General features: G+C 35.9%; 1 protein-coding gene across 2 annotated transcripts; it reads left to right on the forward strand.

Moving 5' to 3' along the window:
• Nucleotides 1-2677: 2677 nt before the first annotated feature.
• nfe2l2b (nfe2 like bZIP transcription factor 2b) lies at nucleotides 2678-11956 on the forward strand. Of its 2 annotated transcripts, XM_082190318.1 has the most exons (5): nucleotides 2717-2818; nucleotides 3756-3869; nucleotides 5791-6003; nucleotides 6155-6313; nucleotides 9278-11956. In XM_082190318.1, exons 3-5 carry the CDS (start codon nucleotides 5881-5883, stop codon nucleotides 10526-10528), a joined length of 1533 nt encoding a protein of 510 aa, XP_082046444.1. In that variant the 5' UTR covers nucleotides 2717-2818; nucleotides 3756-3869; nucleotides 5791-5880; the 3' UTR covers nucleotides 10529-11956. The 2 variants fall into 2 exon arrangements, with proteins under 2 accessions (XP_082046443.1, XP_082046444.1); XM_082190317.1 differs by lacking the exon at nucleotides 3756-3869 and having other exon boundaries at nucleotides 2678-2818.
• The last annotated feature ends 21 nt before the right edge of the window (nucleotides 11957-11977 follow it).

Here is an 11977-nt window from a genome sequence, read left to right on the forward strand (position 1 = left end):
TATGAATTTCTTTCTTCAGCTGAACACAAAAGAAGATATTTTGAGGGATATGGGTAACCAAACAGTTGATGGACCCAATTTACTTCTAAATGGAAGAGAGAAAAAAATACTATGGAAGTCGATAGCTACCGTCAACTGTTTGGTTATCGACATTCTTCAAAATATCTTGTTTTGTGTTGAGCAGAAGAAAGAAATTCATACACGGTTGGAACAACATGAGGGTTCATTTTTGGGTCCCTTTAATGGTTGTTGGTGAAGCTTGCGTCCAAATATGACATACTCAAGTGCAACATACTTAATAACTGCAACATTTGATTTCACTTAAGGTCTTTTTTATGGATAACATTCATAATAGTCAGCAGAGTAGTCTCTTTCAGGCAATACAGTAAAATAGTGAGAGTTTAGCCACTCTTAAATACATTATGTGTTATGTATTCAACAAATGAGAGACTGACTGGCTACTTCAAATATATTACACTCATACGATTATAACTTTCCATAAACCATTTTGGTTCCAGCAGAACTGAGCAATATAAACCATTATGAGTTCCAATAGAATTTACAAGCCAAGAATACAAAATTGTATACTTTCACACTTGTGAAATATCCTTGACAGGGTAAAGAAGAAAAACAAAACACTGTTCAAAACATTAAAAGGTTTAATAAATCCGCAAGCCGTAAACCAACCATTGAGGTCATTTGAATCATCACATTCATCATACATTTCCATTGTTCATTTTAATAACTGTGTTGACTCCATCTCATTTTCATATATTTTTCCTTATGCTGTTAATAATTTCTAAATATACATAATCATTATATATTTATATAAATACTAGTAAGAGAGGGATTTGGTTAAAGGATCTGAAAGTTCATTTGAAGTCAACATCTAGCAAAATTAGATGAACACAAGGCATATTCCATGTTACAGTTAAGTATATACTTCAAACCAGTCACAAAACTAATAAAACCAAGCCTTTATTTTCTCTGAGATCAGTATGGATTTGAAGGGTGGAGCTTCTAAAGCAAAGTTCTGTAATGCACTGACCACACACTCACACAGCCAGAGTGGACCACAGAACTTTCCCCGAGGAGCCATGGTTGAGTGTGTGTTTCTCTGTATAAGTGTGTCCATATGTGCGTGTGCGACATTGGCAGAGGAAACCTGTTTTTGAATTCTAGAATTGTCTTTAAAATGGATCAAACATGTACTGCTATCATTTGGGCTTCAGTCAGTCTGCTTGCAGTTGCCTTGGTTGAGAAGGTAGCCCTCTCAGGACCAATCAGCTTCTGAGGATCCTGGGAAGTAAAACACATGTTAGAATGTATGTCCACTCACTAGAATAAGCTGACGTGTCTTCATGCATTTACAACTTCAAACTGTTGCAACAATATTTAAGAAAATCCTTAAATCATTTAACACAGTCTGTAATGGACTTATTTCATCCAATTGCAAAGGTCTATTTCAAGAAAGGGGGGGAAAAGTATTTTACAGGAAAAAAAAGTTTTTCAACGAAGAGTTTATAGGCTACGCAATTTATGGAAATATATATACATGTGAATTTTCCCACCTATAGGCTATAACATGGCAATTCACCAATTCAGTTTTCAGAAGCATATTTAAGGATCTACAATGAACCTACTGGCCTGTATGAATTTGTGAAGAGCTAAACTATTATTTGAAACAAGGTTCTCTTCTCAGTGTTTGTACCTAAAACTTATCAAATGACTTTGTAAAATAGTTTAAGCCTGGCATCACTTTAAGAACTGACTAAAAAGTAATTTAGTACGCACGCTTTCCTGAGTTTATTGCATCCCGTCCAAAAACATAAACTTGAGGCCAAAGCCACTGATGAAAGTTTAATACTGGACTGTAAAGTGTCTGCTTACCTCGCAGTTGACCGGTGTCTCTCCTAGCTGTGTCTCGAAACAGAGTAACAGACTGAATATATCGCTGGACTGGACCCCCTCTCTGCCGTCGCTAAAGGAATGTCGACGTGGAGCTGCCAAACGTGAACGTGTAGGGTACTCATGAACGCGCTCGTCGGAGAGTCTTCTCTGAGCTCGTACCCTTGGCATAGGTAGAGTGGGCATGGCGCTAATCGCAGCTACCTGTCACATTTCGTGGCGTGTTGAAAGCTGAGGGAGATGAAATTCTTGAAAGACGTAGCTTACAATTGATTCATTTAAAAAGCTGTTTAAATATATCCTATATATTTCGTTGTAGGCTACTTCATAATCCAATGCATTGTACATTGTGCACGTTTAATACTGGGAGCGGTTCGTTACGCGGTTCATCCTCTTGGCCTTAAACTTATATTCAATTATATTTTTGGTAGCCTATAGTTGTACGTTCTGGAAAGAAAATCAGAGCGATTTTTATGTCATTTTATGTTTTAATGAGGTTAACTTGTGCTTTTCTGTTTGTGTATGTAAAGAATCAAAATAGATGTTATCAACTTTTTCCTTGATAAGCAAAAAAGTTTGTAAAGGCATGTTATAAAGTGTTGTAGGCATGTCTCGTTGAAGGCTGCTATTGGTCAATGCTTTGTAAGGAGGCGGGCCAATGTTAATATTTGTGTTTTGCCGTGTGATTGGCTGATGTTTTGTCCCTGAATTTGTTATCTGATTTTTGATTGGCTGATGGATAATGCTGGGCGAGTCCTCTCTGTATTTGAGATCTGTTACACACGCGTGTCGTCAGATTTGATACAGCAATGTGCTTTTCTGCCACTTTTATTAGTCCTCCATCAGACAATTTTATCCACAGCAGCCTAAAGACATGGACGACCCTTCAGCTCAGTTTCTATATGATTCGGTAAGTTTAAAAAACAATATTTTCATGAGAAACCAAATATATTTTGTTAAACATTCACCCTGGACTGGGTTCATGAAACATCAATGAACTTTGGTGCAACCTATGTAAAAAAAAATCAAGGACTCATTTGTTTTGAAGTGGTTTTCCTATAATTTATGACTTGCTGAGATGAGCTTGAAATAAAAGTGGCTTACAAGTTGAAATTAAATATTATTAGACAAACTCATTGGAATTTTAACCTTACTAAAGTTGTAGCAGTGATTAAAAGAAATAAAAGAGTTAGCATCATGAATAGGTCTATATATTTACTGTCAGCATCTCAGAATCTCATCCTTTTTTTAGTAAAATAATAAGAACTGTAATTTCATGATCCAACCAGTTAAGAAATCAATCATTCCTATATTCAAAGCCAAAATACAGATTTTGGGAAAGTGTGTGTGTATCATATTACAATGATTTCTAAAGGATCATATGATGCCATCACATGAACATTTCCTTTTTTAAATATATTAAAATAGGATTTAAAAACAATTTTTTAATACAATTTCGCAAAATTACTGTTTTACTTTGTTATTGATCTGATGAATGTATCTTTGGTTGGTGAGCATAAGAGACCTCTTTCAAAAACATAAAAAAATCACACTGAGCCCAACGTTTCTCATAAACAAAAATATTTGTAAATTTTTTGTAACCAGTTAATGTGTTGAATAACACCTGTTTACCGGTGGTAAATTACCTTAGATATCACACAAATGGCTCAGAATTGTAAAGTATTTTGATGGTCTAGCATCATTTGTTATAGGGACCTTATATTCATGTGACAGCATAATAATTATTTTAATTAAGTAATTATATGCGCAGTAGCATTTAAAAAAAAAAAATGCAGTTAGAGCATATTTTAAACCTTTGCAAATTGATCCTTTTTTATGAATATTAGGCTATAAATGGGGAATGGCGGACAATGAGAAAAGCTTTGTGGCCGAGGTCTCTGACGCAGGGGGAGGCCACCCAGAAAAAAACAAAAAAATTGTCTTGGCTGTCATGAATTCAAGTGAGTGGGTTGGTTAAATAAACATTTCACTTTGTGCACCTGATCCAGACACACCTACTACCGCACTACTTTTTCAGGGTGGATAGCCATTTACCCCAGAGAGAAGAGTTTATTCACAAATCCGTTGTCCTTTATGCACACAAGGCTCTATCAGCCTGTCTACACTTTAACACAGTTGCATCATCACATTCATCACTCAGCTGTATGGGCGTGAGTATTCACCTTTCACTCAGCTCACCTTTATACCTTCTTTCTCCCAGTTATTCTTGTTCTGGATTTTATTCATTATATGATGAATTGTTTTTCCGCAGTTGCTGAGTGAATTAAATTCACAATCCCCTACATAATCTGTAGTATTTATTTACTTGCGTGACTCCAGCGAGAGGGCAACAAGTTCAAGGCCTTTATGACCGACATTACAAATGCGATGAGCACGGCAGTTTTGTTTGTGTACCAGCATATAAAGTGCGCTCACTCAGAGGACCGCGGTGTCATGGCCTTCAGGTTAACACACATACACAGAAACAGCAAAGCTGGAATGGACATACACTAGTTACGGGGTCTGATAGTGCTTGAAAACATTTTAATCATTGCCACTGTACAATGTGCACAGCTCTATCTTCCACCTTGTAAACGCCATTGGTAATATCTAATACTGATAGTGAATTGAAAAATAGATGACAAAATACAAATTAAGCTTTAAACTATAGTAAATGACAATCTGACTCCTGTTGTTTTTCCCTGCTGTGTGATTCTCTGAGAGAGATGGTATGTTAACTAAATGACTATTATTTTCTTTGCCTCTGTCCAATTTAGTTTGCTCACTGAAGAAAAAAAAACTATAGAAATTCAGTCAGAACTAGGTTAAATTAACATGAAATGAACTAATCTTAAACATTTGAATTCTGTCATCTTTGCTCATGGGTACTCAGTTTTTTTGTAACCTGCATTCAGGTTTGTTTGTTTTCAGCCAATCAACTGGACTATACCAACCAGACAACATTTACCCCTTTGCCTGAATTGATCTGATCTGAAATGAACTTACCTGTCCTTATCTGAACTGATATGAACTGACATGAACTTCCCTGATCTGATCTGATCTGATCTGATCTGAACTGAACTGAACTGTTTCTATTTTCAGTTCTACAACTGTAGTGCGCACCACAGATGTCATTGATATTATTTTGAGTAGAAAACAAAGTAGAAAACACTAAAGCACTTTATTGGTCTCGTGTCATATATCATGTGAATAAGCTCCCTCAGTGGCAGCACAACCTCTGACCATATACAATCAGGGCTCATAAATTCTCAGATTACCATTTTATGATATCAACAGAAGTGATTACAAGGGATCTTATATCTTTTTTTTGTCCACAACAATATCGTACGACCCCATAACTTCTCCAGCCGATTGTGAATGCCCATGGAGTTATACGATTCTATATATTTACATGACTTTTTCAGCCTATGCAGGTTTTCCAAAATAGTGGGATCCTTGATTCTTCAAAGAAAAACTAATGAGGGAGTGTATTAAAATAAAACATATCTTAATTGTTTAAGCTTATCCTTGTTTTTTCTTGGTTTAAAAAAAAAAAAGTTTGGCTAATGCTTCCTGGTTGAGAACCACTGTCTGATATGTAAAATAAAAACGTGTTTACTGTATAAAAAAAAAAAAGATCCACCATGATAGTGTTTATTGTTATGCTACACCAACCTGTTTCACTCATATGACCAGTTTACAGGTGTATTTGGTACGAAGGTGCACCTGCGACGCAAATGAATGTGAATGCAAGTCACGTACAAAAACATGACTGATTTTGCCAGAAAGTTTATGCAAACATGCTCTTATTGTAATATGAGTGTGCACGGCCACACACAAACATGGTAAATTGTCTGTTTTACATTATGTCTCTGTGTTTAGGATTTGATTGATATTTTATGGAGGCAGGATGTCGATTTGGGGGTGGAACGAGAGATCTTTGATGGATGCCTTCGGCAGAAGGAGGAAACCATGAAAGCAAGCGAGAGACAGTTGAAAAGCGAGAGAGAGCTTGAAAGGATAATGCAAAGGTTACAGAAACTTGACAAGGAGACTGGAGAGTTTTTGCCTAGTCCTTCACCTGTGAACTCCCAGGTAACCATTTCATTAACTACATACAAACACTGTGCATCCCTTTATTAATATAGAAAACCTTAAATTCTCTCAAAATAGTGCCTTCACACACACACACACTCACTCTCTATTGAGTAATGTTGCTTACAGAGTTATTTTACCTATGTTTTAGGCTGTGCCCTTCTCAGAGACGTTGCCCTCCACGGTGTCTACTCAGCATTCACCCGTTACCCAGAATCCCCTGCTATCTGCCCTGCTATTCTCGAAGTCTCAGAAGCTTCCTTCTCAGGAGCAGGCTTTTAGTGAACTTCTGTCACTGCCAGACTTACAGGTGCTTATGCACACAATGCAGAAAGACACACACAGACACGCCTGAACTGGTGCATGATTGTCTTTTGAGTTTAGTAATACGTTTTCGATTTACAGACAAAGTAACATTAGATTTAAGTAACCTTGTAGTAATTGTAATAGCTTCTATATATATATATATATATATATTCTTCTATTTTTCTAAATAGTTACTTTGGTTCAACCTCTGTATATTTAAAATGTGCTTTATAAATAAATCATAGTTTCATTTCAAATATAATTTAATGTATAATAAATAATAAAGTAAAAAAAAAAAAATCTTAGTTGTAAAGTGAGGGGTAATTCTTTTTGTAACTTTAAATGATGCAATAACATAATTTTATGAAAGTATGCTGTTTCATACTAATCTTAACTTCTTAGCTGTTCAATATATTTAGGTAAAAATTAATGTAAGCAAATAGTACCATATATCTAATCAGCAATATTAAAAAGCAATAGTCATTAATTTGAGGTGTGTGCTTATCTGAGATACAGTGAGTTAATGTTTAAAGTATATAGCATGCAGGTAATGTCCCTATCATCACTGAAATAGGCGTTCTAATATATATGAAGATTCCAAAATATAGTAAAAAGTAAAACAGTAATATTTGTGGAAAATGATCTGTTTTATAATGTACTATATAAAAAAAAAAATTATATGAAGAAAATTTTATTTCTTCAAAAATTCTTTAAAAATAATAATAACATTTCCTATTATTACCAATGTTAAAAACAGCTGTTCATTTTTGTGGAAACCATGATAAAAAAAATCAGGATTCTTTAAGGGAAAAGAAAGTTAAAAAGAATTCAACATTTATTTAGATAGAATGTTATTGCAACCATTTAAAAGTTTATCTTTAATGCCTCCTTGCTAACAATAAAAGTATTAATTTCTGCAACAACAACAAAACAAAACAAAAATGACTGACCCCAAACCTTTGAACTGTAACCGTACTTATTATACATAATAAGTTAGCCATTAATGAATAGAAAGTTCTGATAATTTTTTAGAAGATACATATTTTGTAAATGTCTTTTGATTGATTTAATGCCTCCTGGCTAAATAAATATATTGATTTCTTTAAAAAAAAAAAATCTGACGCCAAACATTTGATAAGTAGTGTATATAATTTAGTTTATCATGTACAAGTCAAGTCACCTTTATTTATATAGCACTTTATACAATACAGATTGTTTCAAAGCAGCTTTACAGTGATGACAGGAAAATGATTCAGTGATGCAAACAGTTCATTTAGGCTGTACAGAAGCTCTAAGAGAAAACCGTGTCATTGTTCAGCTGAAGTCAGTTCAGTGTTGATTCAGTTCCATTGTAAAGATCATCAATTATAAAATTAGTTAATTTCCACTATAAAGCAGTACTGCAAAAAATGATGTGTGCCATCGTCACTGCTTAGTTTAGTTATCATGCAGTCAAATCAATAATATTATTGAGTATTAAGTGGTCCCAACTAAGCAAGCCAGAGGCGGCAGTGGCAAGAAACCCAAACTCCATCAGGTGACCAAAATGGAGAAAAAAACTTAAGAGAAACCATGCTTGGGTTGGGGGGCCAGTTCTCCTCTGGCCAATGAACAAACACGGTGCGATTATGATTCGGGCTGCATCACAAGTCATAAGTCAGATTGTGGATCGGTAGCGTTCAAATATTTTTCATCCAGTTCATTTTGCTTGAAGATCGGATTCATCACCCCAGTATGGAGACGAAGCTGGCCATAGGGATCTGTGCAGGGTACTTGTCTGGTTGTTGTGGTCTTTGCTGAAGAAACTGTGCCGATGGCTGTCGTGTCGACGAGGCCTTCTCAGGGGATTGTCTAGTTGACAGGATCTCTGCTGACATTCAGGGCTGTGATGAGGTCGTGTCTAGGTGCAGGTCCACCATCTGATCTGGATACTACCCGGATCCGGCTGACTATGGTAACCTCAGGATAAACAGAGAGACTAATATTAGCATAGTTGTCATTCTTTTTACGATGTAACAAGTTCATCAGGTGTTACAGGAAGTGTTCCAGGTTCCGGTTGACCTAATTTATGCAGCCTTACAATCATTTTAATGGATGTGAATATAAATGTGGTACTGTGTATACCAGGTTAAAGAGATGTGTTTTCAGTCTAGATTTAAACTGACAGAGTGTGTCTGCTTCTTGAACAATACTAGGAAGACTTCCAAAGTTTGGGTGCTGAGTAGGAAAAGGATCTACCACATGCAGTTGATTTTGATATTCTTTTTTCAGATGCTAAAATGTGGCTTTCAAATGAAAGATTGGCACACCCAGGTTCGAATGATGAAGACTTGACAGAGCAGCCATCAAGTGTTAGACAGTATTCTAGGTTATTACGTGCTGAGGTTTTTGGTTCAATAATTAAAACCTCAGTTTTTCAGCAGTAGGAAGTAGTAGGAAATGACTAATACCAATTCACAAAATTAATGGAATGCAAAAATGTAATGATGTTTCGTCAGGCCGTGAAGAAATATAGAGCTGAGTATCATCAGCGTAACAGTGAAAACTAATGGGATTCTTCCTAATGATATCTCCCAAGGGTAGCATGTACAGGGTGAAAAGCAATGGTCCTAGTACTGAGCCTTGAGGTACTCCATGCTGAACTTGTGATCGATATGACACCTCTTAATTTACTGATACAAATTGATACCGGTCAGATGACCGAAAGTATGATTTGTACAGTCTACGTATGTAAATTTGCACTAAAATCTTAGTGGCCAGATAAATAATGCACAATTTATCAAATAAATGTAATAATTTTTTATACAAGTAAAAAAAAATATCAAATGATTAACTCCAAAAAGTTTAAATGTTTGATGGGTTGCCAATATCATGCCTCATTATAAGTTATCAGAATAAAATTGTTCTTAACATAAAATTATTTAAATATGCCTAATGTATTTGATATACTGTTTTGTTTCTCTGTTAGTATTATCTGGATGTCTTGGAGTCTGAGGGCTCAAGTTTGCCCGAAACTCCATTTGTTTCGGATATCACCGAAATTTGCCACCATCCACTGCCAGAACCACAGAGGGAAAACTCAACAGATGGCATCAGTGAAGTCACACAGACAATAGCAGACTCTTATGAGGTTGCTCAGCCTTTGTCATGCATGCCCTCTGACCCATTAGAAGTCCTAGAAACATGCATACAGACGTTCTCAGATCCAGGCAATCTTACACCTTCACCTTCAAACACAATTTACAGCTGTAGTACCCCTAAGAATCAAGGAATTTCAACTGAATGCCAAATAAACTCAAGCGATTCAACCCTCAGTGATTTTTGCCCTGATAAAAATACATATACCATCAATACTAGCACAGTCAGTGAACCAGAACAATTAAATAGTGCGCCTGGAAGGAACGCTCCACAAATGCTTTCACAATTTGAGGAGCGTCACATTCTTCTGAGTTTTGATGACTCTGCTTCTGTTAGCTCTCTGGATTTAGAGACATCTCTCTATGCGGCTGACACCTTAAGCAATGGCCAATCAGAAAAGGATGAGCTGGAGAGCATCCATTCAGATTACAGCGATCTGCTGCCTTTATCTCTCCACTCTGAGACTATAGAGGCAACAATGTATGAAACTGCTATGTGTGCACAACACCAAACTCAAAATGAATCAACACCAGAATATTCACAAAGAGAACCTCAGTCAAATCTCACAACCACAAGCAGAGCTGCAGGTGTCCGGCGTGCATGTCGTGATGAACAGCGAGCCAGAGCGTTGAGTTTGCCGCTTAGTGTGCATGACATCATCAACCTGCCCGTGGAAGCATTTAACGAAGCCATCAGCTCCTGCAAACTTAACAACGCTCAACATGCACTCATAAGAGACATTCGAAGACGTGGCAAAAATAAAATGGCAGCCCAGAGCTGTCGCAAACGAAAGCTGAATAGTCTCGTTGATCTCGAAGACGAGATTGAGGATCTAAAGAGGGAGCAGGATAAAAGCAAGGAAGAAAAAGAGAGAAACACTAGAGATCTTCGCGAGATGAAAGAGAAGCTCAGAAATCTCTACAATGAGGTGTTCAGACAGCTGAGAGATGAGCATGGAAACTCCTACAATCCTAAAGAGTACAAACTACAACACAGCACTGATGGCACGGTTTACCTGCTGCCACGTAGCACGGCCAACAAGAAAAATGCACTGTCAGAGGATTTAGCTACTGCTGTATAACACACCTGAAGTACCTACAGCAAAGCTCTTTGGTTTTTGGTCTTTGTAACTTGACAGCAGTGGCTTTGGATTCCAGTTGTGGAGTCATTGACCCTGTTTATGTCTGGCATTCACATGCATCTCTTTTGACCACTTGTGATCAGATTTTGTTAAGGGTTGGTTTATCAGTTTAACCAGGTAAAAGAGCATTATAAGAGCATTAAACCTGCTGTTTTCAGTCAGGCTGACTCAGGCAGTACAGATACTGTTTATTTGAATGGGGAAACACTGAAATCTCCAAAATGTTGTCAATGTTACATTTTACTAAGCTAATTATTTCAAATTAGCACTAAAGTCTGACAACTATGGTATTATAAAATGTACATCTTTAGCTTGAATGAGGAGACTGGTCCAGCTAATGCATATTCAGTTCTGTTCAAAAGCTTGAGATCTGGAATATGTTTAATGTCTCTCATGCTCACCAAGGCTGCATTTTTTTATATAAAAAATACAGTACAAACAGCAAAATTGAGAAATATTTCTATAATTTAAAAATGAACAGTTTTCTATTTTAATATATTTTAAAATGTAATTTATTAGTGATGGCAAAGTTGGATTTTCAGCATCATTACTCCAGTCTTAAGTGTCACATGATCCTTCAGAAATCAATCCAATATGCCGATTTGGTGCTCGGGAAACATTTCTTATTATTATCCATGTTGAAAACAGTTGTACAAATTGTACACACATACATTTTTTTCATGATTCTTTGATGAATAGAAAGTTCAAAAGAACAGCATTTTTTGTAATAATATAAAAGTCTTTACTGTTACTTTCAGGCAATTTTATTCATCCTTGCTGGATAATCTTTAATTTCTTAAAAAAAAAATCTTGCTGACCTCGTCGTTTGAACGGTACAGTATGCTGTATATTTAAAATATAGACAATATATAGAGTAGTGTAGACCTACTCATGTAGATCCATATCACAAGTAATACTAGCCTCATGGGTAGAGCTTGGGCAGAGATTATTTATTGACAACTCCAGAATTTTACAGATTATATGATAAGATTCTGCGTAAACTGAATATTCATGATGTATGTACTAGTTGGAAAATGTAAGCTTTTTGGAAGGCTGTCTAAGATACATATTCAGATGAAAATGTAACTTTTACTAAAGATTTGATGCAAATACTTTATATCTGAAACACAAATCTGCTTTTTGAGTACTTGTGTGTTCTAATTAATATGCAAGCTTTAACCACATACAATGGATTTAGTATTCTAAAACTCTACATAAGATTGTCATGTAATTCCAATATATATTTAAATCCAATAAACACTGTTTAAAAGCTAAATAGATCCAAGATCCATTCATGTATTCACTAAATATTGACTACTGGCAATGCTTTTAATTTTATGCAGCATTAATGTGCCCCCTGCTGGAGCAAAAACAACAGCAAAATTATGC

This window comes from Leuciscus leuciscus, assembly GCF_965113295.1.
Source record: "Leuciscus leuciscus genome assembly, chromosome: 14".
NCBI lineage: Eukaryota > Metazoa > Chordata > Actinopteri > Cypriniformes > Leuciscidae > Leuciscus > Leuciscus leuciscus.